The sequence below is a fragment of the Pseudopipra pipra genome, chromosome 5 (genome assembly GCF_036250125.1).
Source record: "Pseudopipra pipra isolate bDixPip1 chromosome 5, bDixPip1.hap1, whole genome shotgun sequence".
NCBI lineage: Eukaryota > Metazoa > Chordata > Aves > Passeriformes > Pipridae > Pseudopipra > Pseudopipra pipra.
The window spans coordinates 50538536-50560996 of record NC_087553.1 but is presented as its reverse complement, the minus strand read 5'-3'; the positions used below and the strand labels follow the sequence as shown (position 1 = coordinate 50560996).

The window sequence follows — 22461 nt, the reverse complement described above, 5'->3', positions numbered from 1 at the left end:
TGAGGGATGGACTCACGCTGGAGAGGTCCATCAAGGACTGTCTCCCATGGGAAGGACCCCATGGGAGCAGGGGAAGGACTCCTCTCCCTGAGCAGCAGCAGAAACAACTGACTGTAACCAGCATTCCCCATCCCCCGCACCACTGGGAGGAGGAGGGAGAACATGGAAGGAGGCATGGGGGGAAAGTGTTTTTAAGACTGTTTTATTTCTCACTCTTTGGCTCTTATCCTGTTAAGTAATAAATTTAAGTACTATCCCCGCTTCTGTTTTGCCTGTGAAGGTAATCAGTAAGTGACCTCTTCCAGCTCTTCTCTCTACTCATGAGTCCTTAGCTGTTTTTTTTTCTCTCTCCTCTGTCCACTTGCAGAGGGAGAGTGAGAGAGTGGCTTTAGTGGGTACCTGGTACCCAGCCAGGGTCAACCCACTACAGGGCCTGATCACTGTTTCAGGGGAGAATTCTTCCTGATGTCTAATCTGAACCTCCCCTGGTGAAGCCTGAAGCCATTTCCTCTTGTCCTGTTGGAGAAGAGGCCAACCCTCACCTGGCTACAACCTCCTTTCAGGTAGTCTCCCCTGAGGCTCCTTTCCTCCAGCCTAAACAACCTCAGCTCCCTCAGCTGCTCTGCACAGGACCTGCTCTCTGGACCCTTCACCAGCTCCATTGCCCTTCTCTGGACATGCTCCAGCACCTCTCAATCTCTTTCTTTCAGTGAGGGACCTAGAACTGGACATAGCACTCAAGGTGTGACCACACCAGTACTGAGTACTAGGAGAAAATCACCTCCCTAGGCCTGCTGGCCATGCTATTTTTGATATATACACTACTTATTAAAAGTAGTTATAAATCTGGTGAAAATACTGTGCATTTATATCTTGTCATAGTTATCGAATGTGCATTTTACCACTATGCCTTCAGAAGGCCATAACTGAAAAAAGCATCTTTGAGACAGGATGTGCTGGTTGTACAATACAAGTGAAATTTTAATTAAAAATTCTACAGAAGAGAGCAAGATAGAAATAAAAAAAAAACTATGTTGCATGATGTCCTAATGCCAGGTAACATGAAGTGAAAAAATCAAAGTTTGTAAGAATGAAGATAACAAAGGTGTTCTAGCCTAGCAAAGACTTTTATTCTGTGCTTCTTTTCCCCTCCTTGGGAGATGAGGAAACAAGAGGATGCAGCAGACACATGAGGCAATCAAAGCAAACAAGTGAACAAAGAACAGTTCTATTTTGACCTAAGAGAGGGTCAAAAGGTAGCTTGGGTACAGCTATGGAAATTCTCGATCATTATTAAAAGCCTAAGGTTTGTCACTATATCTTGTTGCAACTTCATTCCAATAAAAATATTTTTAATAAAATGTCTATATTTAGTTTGTTCTCAATCAAATAAAGTTCAATCAGAGGAATCAACCACAAAGCCAGACAACTGACACTTTCTCATTTCTCAATATTTGAGTGCTCCAGCTGGTTTGGAGTGTTCAGCTCCCTGATACATGGTCTCAAGGTAGTCAAAGTAAAACTGTTCAAGCTACATGGCAAAATTTAAGAACTGGTGACTCAGAGGATGAGTGACCAATGACAGCCAAGAAAGTTTTCTAGGAGGAGGAAAAAGAGATGTTGAGCCCACCTGAGAGCACAGGTCCTGACTTTTGTATCCAGCAGTGTAAGACAGTCTACGCCACGTTTACAGCTATGACAGGAGATTGCCTGGTGCCACTGTCCAACACCCAATGTCTAATCCTCTAGTAGACAAACCTGAATCTTACTATGGATTGTATCGTGGCTGTCGTATAGGTCTTAAGTGTTATAGCAGGAGCACTGATATGAGATCCAGCCACAGCACAGCCCTGTGACTGCTGCTCAGCGAAGTGCCAGGGACAGTGTGATCACAGCGTGGATTTGCACATCTCTCCCATAAAGTCTTGTAGTCATGACATTACAAATGGTTAAGCCTGAATATATCAGGCTTTGTCAAGATATTTTTGAATACTGAAGGTGTATTTGCTTTACTTTCACATCACAACCTCCCTTTTATCTTCTACAGTATTTTACATTTTCTCACAGTCCAATTCAACACACTATTTGCTACCACTAGCCTATTAACCACTGCTAAATACACCATTCTGCTACTGGAAAACATACAATCAACTACATTTATTTGTTATCTGCCATTTGAACATTAAAATACTGTTAACAGATTTGTAAGCCATTTGTAATAGCCTGTTTTGTTGGGCTTTTGTGTATACTAACTTAACAGCGTGACAGGTATTGTGCAATAAAACCATAGAAAAAAACTGTCCTGTCACAAGTTAGGTCTTTGCATGGCTGAATAAAAGCTGTCATTCCCCTATTTCCATACATTAAATGCTTCAGCTAGTGAGCTTTTATTAGGAAAAATCCTGTTTCGACTGGACTGACAAAGAAAGCTTTGACCAATGTTTGTCCACAAGGAAAAAGAAGTCAGACAGGAGCTATCATTAAGCATCTTTTTATTGTAGTCTTTAATGTACATGCAGAATTTAAAAAAAAGTGCCAGTTATATCTGTAAGCGTATAACAATAATGTAAATGTTTGGATCAGCAATGTATTTAGATTAGGGACTAAGAATCTAAGTGAACAGACATCTTTCAGGATACACAGTTTGTATCGTAAATCAAGGTTTCTTTCAGAGTGATTTTCCTCATAAAAAGATAAAATATTTCTTGTTTACAATCTTGCTTGTTTTTAATACTGAAAAAATCTATAATAGTACACTCTTCATTATGTACATAGAAAAACATAAAACTATATCCATACCAGTGTCTGTTTTAAATGCAAATAGTAGTTAATAGTTTTGTAAATTTTTTTGTGCACCCTCTCTCCCCTTCCCTCTTCCCTCCCCCTTAAAAAAATGCAGCATTTCCTAAAGTTTTCAATGCTTTGGCAGAAATAGAACCAAAGGCTCTCCCACGTTAGGTAAAGCAGTATGTGAAATATCAGCGCTAAATAATAAAGCTATAGGTGTACCAGACAGCTCCATGTTCATCCCAAGGGCCAAATCTTGCACACCTGGAGGGCAAGAACTGGTTTGCTGGAGATTGCAGCTGGAGCAGGCTCAGGCCCCAGCTTGCTTTACAATAAAGCTGATTAGCCTCACGACTATTTTTACAAATGCTTCACGCACACCAATGAGGATGCAGAGAGCATCTCTGAACACAGTACTATCATGAGGGCAAAAAGCTCTTGCAGGTCACAGCATCAGAACATGTTGCAAAGGCTCTGCTACAGAGGCCGTCCACTTTGCAACACGGTAGTTTCACACAACACCCTCTAAGACTTCCTGGCAGGTCAGCTAAAAAAATGAACAAACCAACACACAAATGCAAAGATTCTAAACCATCTCTTGTGATGGATAAGTTTAAACTCAGCAAAGCATCCTGAAAACAATCTACATGCTAGTGGCAGGCTGACTTCTGCTGATAGGGAAGTTTTGAAAGATGATGGAAAAGTTTCTCTCAGGGGCAGCTCCTCCCTGGCCTCCTGTGGCTTGTTTGGCACACCTTCATTTTTCTTGAAACTCAAGATTATCTTTGGCATACCTGCGATATGCATTTGTAAGAATACTTTGCAAAAATACCCCAGGAGCCTATGACATAAGCACCTAAATGGTCGCTAAGGGATGTGTCATAAGTCATAGTCAGGAAAACATTTCCATTATAACCAGTTTTAGAGCTCTCAACTGCAGTTTGCTTCTACAATCCTAGCAAAGACTGAGAAACAACTAGATGCAAACTTCCAAGAGAGAATGAGACAGAAAGGCACCCACTGAAGCTTTTACGTGTCAATGTTTACAGCCTGATAAAGTGTTAAATTTTCAGGACATACACTAGTGCAGTAATATGTTTACTTAACTAATTTATTCATAGTGCACAATATCTGACCATGACTGTAAATAGCTGCAGTCAACTGACAATCCAATTGAAAAAGAACATTCTGCTAAAACCTGCCAGCTGGTCACGTTCATTCTGCTGCGATAGCTCTGCACTCTTTGGCCACAATAAAATGAATGGCTTTATAGTGTTGGAAAGCATTTTTGTCATTCTTCAGTATCACTGTGGATTTATCTCACAAGGAATGAAGGGTAAGATAAAAAGGCATCCAACAACACTTCAATCTCTGAATTGAACGTCCAGCAAAATGATATGCAGCTGGCTTGGAAGAATAGCCATTTAAGGTTAGTTTGAAATGCAGACTGGAGGGGAAAAAAAAAAAAAAAAGGAAAAAGAAAGGAAAAAAAAAGGCAAGTAGTCCAGTAAGAATAAACAGTAGAAAAAGAAACTGAGCAAGTGATTCTTTGTTTTGGGCCAGTATATCCACCACCAGTTGCTGTATGTTGCTTTGGGAAACACGAAACTGGCACCAAAACACTCCAAACAACACAAAAACCCCCTTCCTAGGCTGATGGCTCTCTTTGACATGTCCCTCAAATCTCTTTCCGTACTGTGAATCGGATGCTGCTGAACATTTTGCCTACAGCCTCGAACAGCGGGTCGCAGAATGTGTGGATGCAGATCGAATAGACGCGGCTAATGCACTGGATCTCAATCAGGTAGCTCCTTATGCACGGGACCACTGCCCAGATGTGCAGGAAGGACAAAATGGCAAAGTAGATGCCCCAGATGAGAGCCATAGGAATACCAAAGATTGCTGACAGTAAACGATAAAACCAGTATTTCGTTACAGTGAAGGTGGTAAAACTGGCCTTCCAAATCCCATCAAAGCTGTGTGTTCCCTCTGGCTCAGCAATCACATCTTCAAAATCGATCTGCAGCAAAGAACACAAAGTCAGGTCAGTCAGACATTCGCATCAAGGGTGTATTCCAGAAACACCTTTCCTAGAGAGCTATGGTCCCCTGCAACAAAACACTAAAGCATGTGCTTCTTACATCCCAACATGGTTTCAACCCATTATAACACATCATTTAAGTAATGAATCTTCAGTAATTATCTTTTTTCCATTGACTAGCAGAGAGACTCAATGATTAGCTCTAAATTAGACATCTAACTTCTAGATGGGAGCTTTTCACAAAGCTGAATATATTTTCTTCATCTCCTACAGCTCTAAGGTATGCAGTGCCTTTAGTCTACTTGAGGGACAAACCAGGTGAGTAGAATCATCATGCTTTCATTGCCTAACTCATTCACATCTTTATGAATGGAGTCACTACTTTGACTTTTTACACACCTCAAGCACGTATCAATAAAATCTGTTTTATTCATCCAAATTTTGCCATCTTTCCATTGCTGAATGTTGGCAGTGAATAAACAGTGAGGCTAGCTATTTAAATACATACTTTGAAACAGGCATAGATAGTTCCTAGTAGACTGAGAAATAAAATTATGGACTTAGACATGGATCAGGTGGAGCTCCTCTTTAGTCCTAAAGTGTTAGGGAACTCTTTCATCTTACTAAATATGAGAAGGCTACTCATGTTAGAGTTATTTTGTTCTAGCCTATCCTATTTATGTGACAACTCTGTTCATGAAAGACACAGTCAGGCTAACATGTTAATATTTAGAAGGAACACACTCTTCCATGTATTTTGTAGTTTTGACTATTCAAAAAGTCACTTAAGGAAGCAGTGCATTCCAAAAGGCATATTTTAGCACTCTCTGTTGAAATACTGAGCTGTTCAGGAAGCTTAATTGTCATAACATTTCTATTAGAAAATTAACAGAATTGCAATGATGGTTCAGCTCCATGTCGCACAGATGTGTTTGATATAACCCACAGTACAGGATATTTAATTTAGTTAGCACAACCAATTGTATAGATACTGCATTCAGCAGGAAAGAGAACATCACAACACTATTCATCTGCAAGAAACTAAATGACTGTTTAAATCAGATGAAAAAAAAAAAGAATTTGCATTCCTGGGACTGGATCCCAAAGTGAGATGATAGCGCTGCTGAAAGTGAAAATTTACAGGAGCAGTGTAAGTATGATATGGGCCAGCAGCCTCAGAAACTTGTGCAATAGTACCTTAGCACTCTGGAAGCAGATGAATATACACACACTCAGTGTAAGTATTCCTTATACTATGGGAAAAAGCTCACTATCACTTCTTTTAATCTGAAATATACAAAATAACTGGAAAGCACTCCTTCTTCTCTCCTGCTGAATTTTTATCACCTCCAAACATAAGTTACTAGCAAAGGGAAAAATACTACAAAACCACTGGACTTTCTTGCTTCTTAAACAAAAAAAACATAATTCCAAGCAAAAGTGCACAGTCTAGGTGCAATCTTACATGAAGGGCTCAAAAGTCCTTGGGAGAAAATTTCTGAATCATCTGTGATATCAAATATCTTGAATGCCTAACATCAGGCTGGCTTAATTGGACATATTATTGTGCCTAAACATCACTTTCTCTGCCAGTTCTTCTCTCTAGACATCATGTAATGCAAACTATTAACCTCCTCTTTGTCTGCTACTCTGAAGGAGGTTCTAGTGGTCTGAAAGTCAGTCTTTGGGATAGGAATTCATCGTCATCACCATCACCATCACAATCACACCTAAAGATAGCATTTGAGTTGAAATTCCACCTATGCAGAAACCAATGTGAGACTCTGCAGTGGTGCAGTACCCAAGGAACACAGGTCATCTCTACATGCTTGTCTGTAACAGCAAGCAGGGCCAAAAGTCTGACTGGACTTTCTGAAACTGAATAGCATAATTTTAAGTAATAGCTACAAAATGAGAAAATTAAAAGAGTTTGAATAATGGTTCTGTTCTGTAAAAGTTCTACATGCATGCAATAACCTCTGCTTTTCTAGGTTAATTAATTTTTGGTACAAATCTTGGAAAACAGTTTCCTTGAAAGCAGTGTAAAGACAGTGTAGGAAGTACACTACATTCACTGCTCAGTGACGACATGAAATTGGAAATTATTTGGGCTCTGTAATTTCAATGTGTGCAAGACTGAAGCTCTTGTGGAAATAGCTCTAATTTTGGGGAAGGCATCACAGGCAACAACATGCTCTCTGTTTTCTTTGTGGGGTTATTAGATATAAATGCACATCTCTGGAGAGTAAGCAACAGACAAAAATTAGCTTTATGAAGTACGTTGAGCATCATAAGACATTAAAAGTTAGCTGAAGTATAATAAAATAGAGCAAAAAACTTTTCCAGATGTATTGTGATCTTTTTACTAAATGAAAAACACAGATGTCCTTGTATCAATCACAGGATTTTAGGACTGCATCATGAAAGAAAGAAGGAAAGGTTGTAGATGTATACATGGAGAAGTCATTATTACCAATGACGGCATTTTGTCTTACATTTATTCCCACCCCTGCCCCTCCAGATGATCTCAAGATCTGTACATTGTCCACTGAAATCAATCTCATTAAACTGAGTACACAAGCTGGGAAAATGTATGCCTGAGTTTATGGAGCAGAAATATTTTCTTTTTGGAATACATAAGTAAGTATATTTATAGAATCTGTTTCTGCCGCTATTCAAAAGCAAACTTTTCATGGTAGCCCACATCCCATGTTAGTTCATTTTCAAATGAATGGGTGTTCTTGACTTATCATCAACATTTGCCTTGCAATCAGATAATAAAAATATGCAGATGATGGCAAAATCCAGGATGATTACAGCAAAGAAAATTGCTTCTCAAAAAATATTACTACAGAAAAACTATATGGTTGAAAATAGATCTAATGTCTAAAATTTATGACAATTTATTGCATGCTTCACACCAGCTGATGTTGTGATCCTTGGCAAAGGCAGCATAGCCAATCCTAGAAGTTCAGAGTATTGAGGGCTAGTCAGTGTCATACCTAAAGTCTTTTTATTCAGTTCAGTTGTGGTAGACTCCACCTTGTATTTTTTCAACTCATTGGTAAGGGAAATATTAAATCTCAGAAGGAAAACAAGTTTGCATTGAGTTCCATGGGACTTTTCATGGTTATATCTTTAATCTAGCTAAGTGGGACCTATTTTTATCAGAAAAGAATTTTTTGGCATGCAAAAAGAAACCACGGGTTAAAGTGAATTTTCTAGAACTTTTAAAATATACAGTAAGACTGGTCCATAATTTGATTCCTTTCAAAACAATCCATTGTAATGAATGTTTTACTGGAAATGGAAGCCAATAAACTCATTGGTTTTCAAATCAAATAGTAAACTTTCTGTAACTGCAATTCTCAGTAACTAATAATGTTACCCTGTTGTCTTCAGCAGAATGTCCATGGAGTTAATCCTGGGGAGCTGACAGAAAAATCATGCCATATAACATTTCCAGATGGACAGCCCTGTCTTCATTTCAGGAGATGCTGCTAATATTAGAACATTTATGATATATCTTTGGTCAGGATTTCCCAGCTCAAGTCAAACACAGTTATCCTAAAAGTGCTCAGGGATAAATCTGTCTGTAAGAAAATAGCAAATACTCATGCCACCAATAATTATCACAGTGACTTTCTTGGAGTAATTTCAACAACTCTCAGAATGTTTCTACCAATGCACAGAAGCTGAATAGATGGCTCTGTAGGAACCATGGCTGATGTAACACTACTATGCCTTTCCCATTTTATTATTCCTCAAGTCCCATGTTCCGCATTACTCTGGTTTGAATAAGGGAACCTGTGAGTGAAAAGACAGAAAAACAGCCTGACAACTCAAAAGACTCTTAGCTGAATACAGTGTTAAAATGAAGTTATCTCCCTGAAAGCCGTAAGAACATTATGAAACTACATACACATCAAGAAAGTCCAGCTATGCCTGGCACGCGAACCTCTGCAGTGCTGTCCAAAACCAGACTCGCCTGCAGCAACGTCTAAATAAAGATAGACAAGGAGTTGAGGTAATCTAGGCTCTTCTACTTCTCATCTGCTAACAGATTACACAGAGAGTGCACTGGCTGGGAAATGATCTAATTATTTCACTGTTCAAGCAGTACAGACAAGTCCTTATGCTTCAGGAACTGAGATATCACTCAGATTCTTCCTGCACTAAACCACTCCCATGAAGGATCTTACTTTTAACTCCTAGGGATTAGTCCTCCACAGGCAGCAGGAAGAACAGGTGACTGGATGCATTTTGCCTTGCTATGGGTTACATTTACATCACTCAGGTCACTTACTCACTCCTCAGTCACTCCTATTACTCTCCTCTGATTTTTAGTTCAGTAGCACTCAATGATGGTGAGTGTCATCAGACTGATAATGGGAGTCCAACTGAACTAAGTAAAAATAGGACTGATAGATGAAAGAAGTGGTCAGAAATAGAATGCTACAGAAGAAAGACACTCATTCTGGAAATGAATCTAACTGGTTTGCAAGGATAACACACCTTTTTGGGGGTATTGTTCTCAAGGCCATATTTGCCAAAGCATCACAAGCATGTAGATCTGTGAAGAACCCAGTTTTATCTACATATAGGTATGCTTAGGTTAGGCACAGGTCTTGTTCAGTAGACTGCATGTTCAGTGTGTGGTTTGTTTCTCCAGAGCTGTCAGGGTGTGCTCTAAAATTACATTGAGGTTGTTGATAAGCTAATGAAAATATAGGCACGTTCACTTGTGACAAGGAGAGAAGTACAGGAAATTTGACCCTCTAAAGGATGGTAATAACTTGCTACAGCCTTCTGTTTTAGCCTAAACTATAAAACATTATCAACTCCTGTACCATGCCTACAATACGCTTCCTGACTTCAGCTATTCTTTGTTTCCTACTATTCAGTTTGGCAAAGCCAGGTTTTATGTTGCTTGAAGCTTTTGTCTTATTCTGCTATGAGAATCAACACAGCTTCTTTTGCTCTGTATATGTTTATCAGGAAATTAAGGAACCTGTTTTGATTCTAAAATAGATTTATTTACAAGAGAGGGAAACAGTATGGGATTTATTTACAAGATTTTTTACAAGAAAGGGAAAAAGTCTGTTTAAGGAAAAGAATTACTAATTAAAAAAGCTTAATGGTGTTATCATCTGACTCAAGAATATATGTCTTATGTACGAAATCAGTTGACATTCTGACCTTACCATTGTAAATCTCTATGCATCAAAACCTGGCAGGCTGGAAAGGCGTGTTAAATGCCAACCTCAAATCACCTACTTACCAGTTGTGGTTTTCCTCAAAAGTTTGTTCTCCGAGGTACATAATACCCATTACATAGAAAAAATTACTGTGCTGGGTCTATCAGAAAAAAAATTATTAAGACCATGAGCATTAGGCTTTGATCTACACTTCTGTGATTGTAACTATAATAATTCGAATCTTTGTGTGTGGTTGCTGCATGCTGACACTGTGCTCACAGTATGCAGTTTGCATTGCCAGGCACCACCCCTACTCCACTGAAGAGGAACCCAAACAAGCAGTGAGGGTGCCTACATTTTTGAGTGCCATCAATGTATTTTGGAGTCAGTAAAAGGTTGCTTAGATCATTACTGGATATCTCTTGATTGATCACTATTATCTCCAGTCAGGGAAACCACTTAAATACGCGCACAACCTGAAAAATGTGAACTGTCCCGCTGAGGTCAATATGCTCACACACTCTGTCAGATCAGGGTTACAGTCTAGTCTGAATGTATACAAGGAAGAGTCATAAGCTAGCTTTCTTTATTTTTTTTGCACAGACTGTGGAAACTGTATTTACTGCTTATCCTGGGCTGTTTTTAAACAGGTTTTCCCTGGTTCCAAGACTGTAACTTTAATATTGTTTCACCGTATTATATTGTGTCCTTATAAGACTTGAAGCAGATATGGTATTTTTACAAATGTAATTTGTAAAAATCCCCAATGTATTCAATGTCCTTTAAAGAAGCAATCAACAGAAGAAAATATATGAAATATCACAAAATGACATGCCTTTCTATGGCATGAGTCACATCTGGGCTGTGACGTTCAGGATAGGTGCAACACTACTAACACTGAAGAAGGCCATGGTGTGTATTATTAAGAATAAGAAAATGCATGAGCATACGAGATCATTATTAGCTTTTGTACTTCCACATACTATTTGAAACTTAAAAATTTCCAGTTACAGTGCCTGGAGAAGAAAGGCATCACATCATCTGAACAAAAACCCCAAGCAATAAACTCACAACCTTTCTGTTAAATCAGTGATACAAGCTAAACGTCTACGTGTTTCCTTGATTCTCTGGAATACCATATTTCCACATATACTGAAGCTTGTCTTCCAGACCACTGCCACAGTTTATCAGAAGATGATGAAAAAGTTTGTACTATTTCTACTGAATCCACAGGAAAGAGGATGGGGAGGTGTTGAGACTTAAAGGAGTAAAGCTGCTCTTCTCCCTTCTCTTCCAGACATCAGGAGACTCATTTACCCTTTAAAGAGTACTGTTAATCAACATCTGGCAAATGTTTACTTGTAGTTATGTAGAGAAGCTGGTACTTTGTTCCTGAAAACAGGGAGCTTTGTGATTCCTAGATGAGATACTTCCTCCGTAATCAGGTTTTGACAGCAAACATTAGGTGCTTTCAGGTGTTTAGTAAAGCCCAAACTCATTCTATTCCACAGTATTTATATAAACCTCAGGCTACAGCACGAGTGACTACAAAACACGAACACCTAGCAGTGTTCAGCTCCATTCAAGACATCACCTTGACTCCTGGCATTGGTGGCAAGCATCTAACAAGGGAACCCCAGGAGTCCCTCCAAGCAGGGCTGCAGCAAGCTTAGGCTTTGCCTGTCAATCTTGAACTTTGTTTTCAGAGCACACTGATCTTCTGGGGACTGGCCAGATCACCAGGTACAACAGTTCCTCTTTTGAAAATAATAAAAATAAATAAATAAATGAAAAATAAAAATAATAAATGAATTAAAAAAAAAAAAAGGCCATGACTGCAGATGGCTAGGACCAGAGCTCTTATGTGAGGCTGATTAAGTGCAGAAAAATGACAACAAGTACTTCCAAAGTGAATGAAAGCCTAAACAAGCAAGCAGAACTGTTGCACCCCAGTTACTGGCTCAAATTGACCAATGACTTTGCCTTACATTCCCTGTGTCCCTGTGCCCACTTTCCACAATACAGCAAGAAAAGTGTTCTGCTGGCAGATCTCTTAATGGAAATAGTGAATTTTTCCTGAGTGCTATAGAGTATGCCAGAAAAGCAAACAATGCTTGACAAACAAGATATTCAAGTTAGAAAGCAGGATAGAAGGACTGAACTCTTCCAGCCAAGGAAGAAAACCAGTCCGGTCAGGAGTGATTCCTACTGCAAGCATAACAAAATACTCAAATGGATTATGAAAATTTTTAAATGATGCCATGACTTAGAAAAAGGTGACTGCAGATCACTTCACAAAACTGAAAATCAATGAAAATAGTCAAAAATTAATTTGCTACTAATTACTGAGTGAACAACCTCCTGCTCCCTGCCCAATTACTGATTACATACCAGAAGAGCCCCGGTGATGGGCTTTGTTTTATCAGATGGGCAGGCTCATCAAAATGTGCAGAAGTACTTGTGAGAAAAATGCAATTGATACCAACGGGCCAGCTCTGTAACAATCAGCTGTTCTCCAGAGATCTATTCCTGAAGCACTTGCCTGTTTTGTCTCAATACAGTCTGGCAGAACAAAAGACTATCATCTTCAAGGAGAGATCTGCACTCTTCTACAACACATCAGAACTTCCTGTGCAGGTGGGGATATCATGTCAGCTAGTTCCTTCAAAAATATCTTGATGTTGCTTGAGTAAGCAGTTAGAAAACAAAATGACTGTTTTCCTCCCTGGAAACTGGGCTGCTGGGAGGTTATTGCAGTTTTCCCTAACAGAAACTCCTGAGAAGTTTTCTTTGTTTCATTATTTGTTTCATGTTTCACAGTTCCCTGTTCAATACAGCTAGTTTAGCAAAGAACCCTGCTACATATATGTACATCCACATATGTCTGTCAATCTGTATGTTTAAAGAGGTATATTCGTCAACATAAACACCAGTGTGAAGTTTTGACTACACTAAACATAATGGGAATTTTTTTACTTATTTCAGTGGAGTCTGGAGTTAAGCAGAATCCAAAAACTTTAATAAAAGCAAAGACATCCTGTAAACGGATTTTATATTTTACACTATATTTTATTTAATAAACATAAATATGATATATTTATATTTTATGGTTGTATGCTTGTATGCTATTAAGGTAATAAAGTGCTATTAAGTATAACTTTTTGGAACTTGGTGTAGCTTCATCCCTCCTAAATTTAGGCACTAATGGGAAATGGAAATATAGAAATCTCAGACTCCTTAGCTGTGCATGGAGAGAGACAGGGACCTTTGGGGGTTGTTTTAGATCTGGAAACCATTTTTTCCTCTTTATTGTTTGTAAAGGGATTCTAAGGGAGGAAGACTCTTGACTACATATACTACCCATAAACACATTCCAGTTAACTGCTACAATTCTTTTTTGTAAATCTCTATCACTTGTTTTCACCTTTTACCTCATTTCAACCAGAACATGCTTATTGCTAACAGTGTGCAGCGATGCCCAGCTGCCTTCTGTTCCTTTAAAAAAAAATTTGCCCTGACATTCATCCTGTTAGAAGGTTGTCTTTCTTATGCAAGATCTTAAGTTACCGATCCCTAATTATGAGATAATTACTTCTTTAGCATTTCAGAAAAATCAAGATATCATTATTCTACAGTTCTGCTCTTAGTTTATGAGTTGGGATTGAGTGCATGCTGATGCCACAAAGCTGTGTGGTGCAGTTGACATGCTGGAGGGAAGGGATGTCATCCAGTGGGACCTGGATGAGCTTGACAGGTGGTCTCATGTAACTTCATGAAGTTCAACAAGGCCAAGTGCAAGTTCCCGCACCTGGCTGACGGCAATCCCAAGGATAAATACAGGCTGGGCGGAGGATAGACTGAGAACAGCCCTGCAGAGAAAGACTTGGGGGTGTTGGTTGATGAGATGCTCAATAAGACCCAGCAATGTGCACCTGCAACCCAGAAAGCCACCAGCACTCTGGGCTGCGTCAAAAGTGTGACCAGCAGGTCAAGGAAGGTGATTCTCCCACTCTGCTCTCATGAGATCCCAGCTGGAGTGCTGCACCCAGCTCTGGGACCTCCAAGATAAGAATGTGGACCTCTTGGAGGAAGCCCAGAGGAGGGCCACAAAGATGATCTGAGGGCTGGAGCACCTCTCCTATGAAGACAGGAGAAACTCAGGATTGTTCTGCCTTGAGAAGGGAAGGGTTCAGGGAGACCATTGAGCACTTTCAGTACATAAAGGGGACTTACAAAACAGCTGGAGTGCATGTAGTGACAGAACAAGGGGGAATGGCTTCAAACTGAAAGAGTGTAGGTTTAGATTATATAATAAGAAGAAATTAATAAGTGAGGCACTGGAACAGGTTTCCCAGAGGTTGTGGATGTCCCATCACTGGAAATGTTCAAGGCCAGGTTAGATGGGGCTTTGAGCAACTTGATCTAGTGGGTTGCATCCCAGCCCATGGCAGAGAAGTTGGAACCAGATGATCTTTAAGATCTCTTCCAGCCCAAACCATTCTATATTTCTACGATACATGAACTTGGACTTCAGAGAACAATAGATGACTTTACAACTGATATCTACAGGAGATACTAACCTGATCTTGAGGGGAAACTGATTATTTTTTTGTAGCATTTGTTTGAATTTCAAGAAGAGATTTCAAAGTTGACAGAGGAAGTGTTGCAATCCATCTAGGAGACTCCCTTAGGCTTTTTTGAAAATGTGAATACAAATTCAGCACAGCAGGAATTTGGACAGAGAATGTGATGCTTTCACCTTCAGTTGTGAGGGTGTCTTCTCACTTATCTATGAAGTTGAATTTATCAGTTCCTATTTATTTGAAAATAAAGTATGTGGGCCAAATAAATAAAAGACTAGGGAAAAACCCCACCCTTGTACAGCCCAGCTCCTTTATCTTGAATAAAATCGTATTTTATCACATGCTCATTAGAGTGGGGATAGTGGTACTGAAAATATTTGTTCTTTCAAATGTTAATCTGATAACATTATTTCTGATAAGAATGATATTGCATGAAATTCAAAGTTTGTTTTGAAACTAGCAAAAGACATTTTCATAAGAAATCTGCCAGGAAAATATAAAGAGACTAGTAGGGTTAAACCTGCCTTCTCAATAAATCAAACAAAATTAAATGGCATAACCTCTCTTTCATGTTCAAAGTCCAAGATGGGTTTTATTACTGTCATTTGCCTGGAAAAGAGAGATGGTAGTTCTGGATCAAAAAGCTCATAAAATCAATTACTGATGTACACTTCATCCTGCTGTTTGTTTATTACAAGGGTATTTGAGAGCTGTGGGAAATACGAACTTATCTTGGTTTAAAACTATATCTGTCTTCAGTTCTCCAGAGATCACAAGTGTTACAGAATCACCCAAGTTCATTTCTTCTTTCTGTTCCCTAGAATACAACAAAGATCAAATTTCCCCTTTGGGACCTCATGAGCAGACCACTCTACTGTACAAAATTACACCTCTTCTCCCTGGAGAGTTTTGTATTTCAATATTTTTGTTTGTTTGTTTTAGATATCCATAACCTATGCAAGAGAAGATGGTGTTTTTATCCACATAATGGGCTAAAAACTCTACAATTAATTAAAATTGTTCTTAAAATTTTCAAACCTAATCTGAATTCTGATGAAGCTAACAGAATTGAAAAGTATTACTCTTCTCTGAATCTGAGATAATATTCAATAAATTCTAACAAAAGGAACATCCATGCTGAATTGTTGGCTCTCTGTCCTCATGGACATCAAATGAACATTTTCCTATGGAGTTATGAGTCATGTTCATCATGCTAAGCAAGAACGCTGTGCATAAGGCTTTAATAACACCATGAGTTTAAGTACAAACACATTTTTTTTGAGAAAGAATCTTTCATTAGGACAGATTCCATTATTAGCTGTAATCTTACGGACATTTTGAAATTCCATGTCTCGGAACTCTTAATTAAAGTGCAAGAAAAGTGTTTTTGAGAACTCTCAAAACCTCGCTCAATCCTCATATAAACTGGCATTCATAATGATGCTGACTTTTTAATGTCTCACTCCTAGACTAGCCTTGGAAGAAAAATTTGAAACAGAATTGGATCATGTGGGTAGCCCAAATCAAACATTTGAATTTTCTTGCATTTTAAATCTAAACCCCATAGCCCGTTAATAGGAGACAAAGTTAGAGAATAATTACATTTAAACACAGCTATGTACAAGTAAGGTGTCATGTCTAAACTACATGTATCAGCAACTGAGAGAAACATGCCCTTTGAGAGCACTGCTTGTTCCATTCTATGGTTAGGGCTAAACTCTGTGATGTGAATCTGCCTCCAGAGGCATCTCACTTCAATCACTGCCAACTGCAAGCACCCAGATGACAAGCTTGGATTAGAACACACACACACACACACACATATTTGCATGTCTACATATTTATATATTTATATATTTATGTGGTTATATTTAAAATTATATATCTATTTTCTCAGGATTTTAACAATACCTAAAACCAAAGAAAAAGGCTCTGCATTACATTTCACTTAATTGTGTCAGAAATAGCATCCTGTTGAGCTCTGCTTTTCTCTCATTTTATTATGTTGAAGAGCAGAACTGTGTGCCTCTCATGTTGATGCCTGTTGTCACATCCAAATGACAGCCCTCAACACCTTAGCCTTCCCATCCAAAAAGAGCAGGGGATGACACCTGCTTTCCTTCCAGGAGGTTCTCAGGTGTAGGGATGGGAAGTGCTTTGCCCAGTCATCTCTCTGTGCATCTTACATTTTTTTTTCACTGCAACAGGGAGATACCTTCATTGTGAAAGATTAAATAAAATGGCAAACTGCTTTTCAAAAACCCTCTCTATTCATTAAAAAGAGGCAGAAATTGTAAATGGCTTTAAAATGGCTGAGTAATAGTTTCCTCCCTAATGACTACATAAGGGTATTATGGTATTTGTCAACATCTGACTAAAAATTCCAGACTTTTCCTTGCAGTGAGCTGAATTGTCCTTAACTGCATTAGTTTTAAGTGGAATGCATGAATACATAACTGTTTAAAACTTTGTACAAAGGCTCTGCATCCTCACATCTGTAGCCAAGTACTGGATTTTTTTTTTTTCCCAGAGCAAAAAGGACTCCTATATAACAAACAGTGGACAGACACCACTTGTTTAAAAGAAAATAATAAATATGTTCTAGATGGTAGACAAGGCACAGGCCTTTCTTCCTAGCACATAACTGTAGGAAAAAAAACATAATCTGGCTGCAGATGTGACTGCACATTTGGTCCTCACTAGTCCCAAAGGAGTAGACTTTTCAGGGTTGGCTGCAAGCTCCATCCCCATCCTGAGCAAGGAAGTTACTGAGAAGAGCAATATGTGGGAGAACTGGCTCCCTCCTCTGTCTTTGAAATTCAGTAAACTCTGTGCAGACTTGACCACAGATACTTTGAGAAACTTTGGACTCCAGAGTTGGAAGGCTGCAATTTATCCATACTCTGGAAAACACAAATATTTTGTTGGAAAACAAGAAGAGCAAAGGATGAACTTCAGGTATCTTCATGTGAGTGTTGGGTCATTGGGGAACAAATGAGGAAAAAAACCCCAGCAATCAGCTTTCTACCCTGTTTGTTGCATCTCATCACACACAAATAAAATGCAGGATACAAGTCCAAGGGTAAAATTGCCCAGTGAAGGACACATGAAACAGATACAAAACAGCTGTATCACCAGCAGTACTCCCAGAGAGCTACCAGGTGCACAGAGGCTGTTTCTCCTTTGCCTGATTTTGTCCTTGCCTCCTCCCTGATTAGCCACCTTCACAAGCCAGTGCCTGAAGGAAAGGGACCACTAGTACAAGTTCTCCTGCTGTCAAGGTGATGCACGAGGGCAGTTGTAGGAAGAAGAAACTTGTTCCTTTCTGGTCCCTACTGAAGGAATTGGAACAGGAAGGAAGTTCTGGTGATTTTCACTAGATCGTGCTTCCTCCAGCACAGAGTCACCAACTTCATTGTCTGCATACCTCAGGTTCTCTAAGGCCTCATTCACGTCCCTCTCTTAACAGAAATCCAGTCATTTGCCCCAATTTTCTGGAATCCTCTGAGCTATTAGCTTCTACTTGGTAGCTAATTTGAAGACAAACCATAAGCAAAGTCACCAAAGCTGCTCCATGCATCTAGTTTTATAAGAGGGTCTGGATCAGGTTTCTTCCCCTTGCCTGGATCCCAACCCTATTGCTGCCCACACTGTGCATCTGCTGCAGGGGAAGCTGTGCAGATGCTTTGTGTTGCAAATCAAGGGAACATGTCTCCTGCTTCTCACAAGAGAAGGTTATTTTTAAAATGTGCTATGAGAAGTATTTGAATGCAGACAACACTGAGGCCTTTTAGAGAGCTGCTTACAGAGCAGATTCCTCATTCTCTGTCTAATCATTTCTATTTCATGGCTGACCGATTTGTCCCCAGTTTCCATGCTATTGTGCCTCATAGTCAAGTAGCAAGAAATGCATAAAATACTGGGTAAAAAGCAGAGGGTCCTGAAACTAGAAAAATGTAACCGCTCAAAACAAAATTAAGCTCAGCCTGAACCACACTTCTGGCTTTACAGCACTCCTGAACATTTTGTTTTCTGATTTCCAGTACCTGACTAAGACTGGGGACTCATTCTGTTGTACAAGTATATCTTTTATATTCTGCCTGGATGACTTACAGCTGAAGTTCAAAAGGCAGATGCATGACTGAAGGGGACCACAGACCAATGGCTAAGACAGGAACAGAATCTGTGTAACTTCACCCCAACCCAAGCCTGTCCCCTAGGTATTGGGTCTGAATTTCATTGCTACATCTGACAGATGAATCTGAACACAGTGTCCAAACAAGCGCAAATTGTGGCAAAATTCTTCCCTCTACTCTTCAGGTTGGACCTATCTGTGATACACTTACAAAAAGCAAAGTTATTCTTATTTATCCTCATAACAGAAAAGATTGCTTTACAATGCCATTTTTTACAAAAACTGCTGTTTTTATGATGCAAAATGGATCCTGTCTGGTTAACATCAAATTCATTTTGGTATATTGCCGTGTCTTGATGTGACTACGTTCCCTACCAGGAGCTCACTTGTTGACACAGAGGCAATACTGGTATTCTGGCTGTTTGCTGTTTTTCAATGAATGTGTTGGTCCACAATTGTTTCGATAGGACTAACTGAAAAGCTAGCTTTTCCCATTCCTATAATTCTTATTTTCCAAGTTTCTTTTAGAAGACTGAATGCAACAAACTCCCTTAATCAACTTGCCCCTGTGGGAGGCAGAGAGGGCAGGATGGGCTTTGTATGCTTCAGTTTAAGTTCAGTAGGGTTTTTTGCTGTCAGTGGTCTCCCTATTTTCCCAGCAGGATCTTTCTTTCATGAGTTAAGTTTGTGGACACCAGGATTCTGACTTGCTTGGGGGCTATGACTCATCCTCAGAAGGTTTGGTTGCTTTGGGGACTTCTGTTGGTGTATGAAATAAGCCATGATGCAGTCTCCTTCATCAGCTCTTTCATTCCCTGTCTACTCAGCTGCTCCTTCATGGTTAGAAGAAAAAAGAACTGCTCTCTTCCTTTTAAAATCACCCATTTTAGTGGAAGTTTTGTACCAAGATGAATTTTTCTAAACAAGTAACAACTTCTTGCCTTTTCTTTCTATACAGCAAAGCTGACAATGGCTTCTTAAAGGTATAGACTGCTTTGAAGAGTAATTCTTAGCATTGATCCAGCATGATGGTTAGTCATATCCAGCACCTTCAAATTGTGTTGAAGTCTGGAATTTGAGGTTACTGGGGACCTTGCTAAACTGTCTGCACATAGCAAGAATAATTTTACAGATACACATTCAGAAACCAGAGTCTAGCTTCTTGATTCTCTAGAAACAATACAATATTTCTCTTTATAAATAACGGGTCTTCATGACCAAGAAACATGGCGAACTGCACACACACTGACACTGCTGGACACTAAACAACCCAGTTAGTGGCTTAGTCATCCACTACGAGTGGGCAGCTCCCATTTTTCCTAGGGTCTGACAAGTCCAGATGACAGCATCCTCAATTTTCACATGCAAAGTGTAAAGTTTGTCTGCTAAGAGGAAAATTAAGCTCTGATTTTTCTGACCAAAGTGACTTCAAGCAAAAGTCTCCATCAACCCTGACCTGTGAAGATAGTCAAACTGATTTATAAACCCAAACAAAAAAATCTAGACAAGGACACAGTTAGATTTTGCTTAGCCTTCTTCCCTTTATCAGCTTTTGAAGGACACAAATCCAAACGACCACCAGGACCTCTGATTTTGCACCCGCCAGGCTTAGGGAAAGCGATCCGGTTTGTGCCATTTCCCTGCCCTGCCTCTGTGCCTGCTTCGGGGAAGGAAAATCCTTCTGACGATGTTACACAAGGTCACATAACTCATCCCCCTGCTCCCTCGGCCCCGGGCGGGACGTCCTGGCTGCGGAGCTGAGTGCCGGCACACACCGCGGCGGGAGCCACCCCGCTCCCCGGCGGGCGCTGCGAGCGCAGCCCGGTGCGCCCCGGCGGGAGAAGGCGGACAGCCCGCGGCAGGGGGGCCCCGCACCGCACTGGAGCGACGAGCTCCGGCGGGCTGCTCTGCCTGCTGTCCGCCTCTCTCCGGCTGTCTGCCCCCTTTCTTTGAAGAACAAAAAAACCAAACCAAAACCTAAACTATACATAATCAGCCCCTGGCCCGTTCCCTCTTGCAGCAGGTGGAAGGATGCGATTAGCTGCTGCCGCCCCAACAGTACCCACGTACCTTGCTTCCGCAGGACCTGGCATCGCCCCCCGCCCCGTCCCGCCTCGGCCCCTCACCTTAACCACGTCGTCGTTGAGGTGCTTAGGGTCTCGGTTGACCAGGTCGATCTCCTTGGTGTGCACGTCGTGCACTGCCTTTTCGCTCAGCTCATCTGCCATCATCTTGTTGTTGGGCTTGTAGATGTTGCCCTGCTCCCGGACGGGCGCCGTGTACAAAAAGCCCTGCGGGAAGGAAAGGGAGTGCGGGCGGGATGGGAGAGCCCAGCTGAAGCAGGGAGGGCAGGGCAGGGCCGGTCCGCTCCGCGCAGGGGGGGGCGGGCTGGGGGAGGCGGCCCCGCTCCCGCGGGCGGCAGTATCCTGGCAGCGGGGAGGCCCTCGCCCAGCTATTTAACCGTGGCCGCGGGGCGCACACCACACCCCCGCGGTGCCAGGCACGGCTCCCGCCGCCAGGCGGCCCCGGTCCCGCACCACCCGCACCCGGCCAGCGGCGTTCCCTCAGGGCGGAGCGAGCCCCCCCTCTGCGGGGAGGGCGCTCCCGCGGCCCCCGCGGGCACAGCTGAGAGCGGCCGGGGATCCCCGCGCAGCGCCCTCCCCACGCTGCCCTCGCCGTACCGCGCTCGCCGCGCTGACTGGAGCACGGCGCCCTCACCGTACTGTCCTCACTACACTGACCCCACGGTATTGCCCTCCACGCAGAGCCATCACTGTGCCCCCTCCATCCCGGCGCACCCGCCGTAGTGCCCTCCATGTAGCACCCTCCATATACCGCCTCCATATACCGCCCTCCACGGACTTCAGCAGCCCCCGTCCCCCCGTCCCGCGGGGCACAAGCCCCCCGGCTCCCACTGTCCCTGCCCGCAGGTGCCCGGCTCTCCGCCCTCCTGCCGCCCAGCCGCCTGGGCCCTGCTCCTCCGACGGGTCGAGGAGCTTGGGGGGCCAAGCCGCTGCAGGTACTCGGCAGCGACGGCGGCGGCGGACGGGAGGGCAACGGAGCAGCATCCTGGCCCCATCCCCTGGCGGTCCTACCTCCGAGTCTACGTATTTGGTGCCGGACATGCTGCCGCGGGCTGCTGACGGCTCTGCCGCGAGTGACTCTGCCCTGTGACTTGTAGGACCGGACGCAGGAAGATCCCGCTCAGCGGAGCAGCCGGCCGGGGGAGGTAGCTGCGAGGAGAGGGCTGGCCGGTGGCCAGGGCGGCTCCCTGACTCCGGCTGGGGTGGATGACAGCCGCGATACGGCCCCGCACACAGCAGGGCAGCCGGGAGCTGCCGGGGGTGGGAGGAGAAAATAGCCCTGCCCCGGCAACCTGGGAGCTGGCGGTCCCGGTCCCGGATGCTTGGGCCACGCTTGCAGAGACAGGGACGCTACCGGGACAGGGATAGGGGATAGTGATAGGGACAGGGTTCCCTCCGCGTCGCCCGCCCTGTCCCGGCCGCTCGCCACCCCCGACAGAGGGTCCCCGCCGCTGATTGCAGGGGGCGACAGTGGCTGCGTGTGGCAGAGATACGAGGGCAGGGGCGAGGGGGCAAGGAAGCAATGAGGACATGGAAAATTTAGTATCACGTCCAGAGCGAGCGAGGCGTTTGTCGGGCTCCCCCCTCCCGGCACTGACAATAGTTTACACAGAAGCATCGCTGCTCCAGGAAC

At 42.1% G+C, this 22461-nt stretch overlaps 1 protein-coding gene across 1 annotated transcript; it reads right to left on the bottom strand.

Moving 5' to 3' along the window:
- Positions 1-2475: 2475 nt before the first annotated feature.
- On the bottom strand, positions 2476-22044 carry CAV1 (caveolin 1). The gene is made up of 3 exons (XM_064656035.1): positions 21840-22044; positions 20871-21035; positions 2476-4807 (listed from the first exon to the last, which is right to left on the bottom strand). The coding sequence occupies exons 1-3, from the start codon at positions 21867-21869 to the stop codon at positions 4466-4468; spliced, it is 537 nt and encodes a 178-aa protein (XP_064512105.1). The 5' UTR covers positions 21870-22044; the 3' UTR covers positions 2476-4465.
- Positions 22045-22461: the final 417 nt, after the last annotated feature.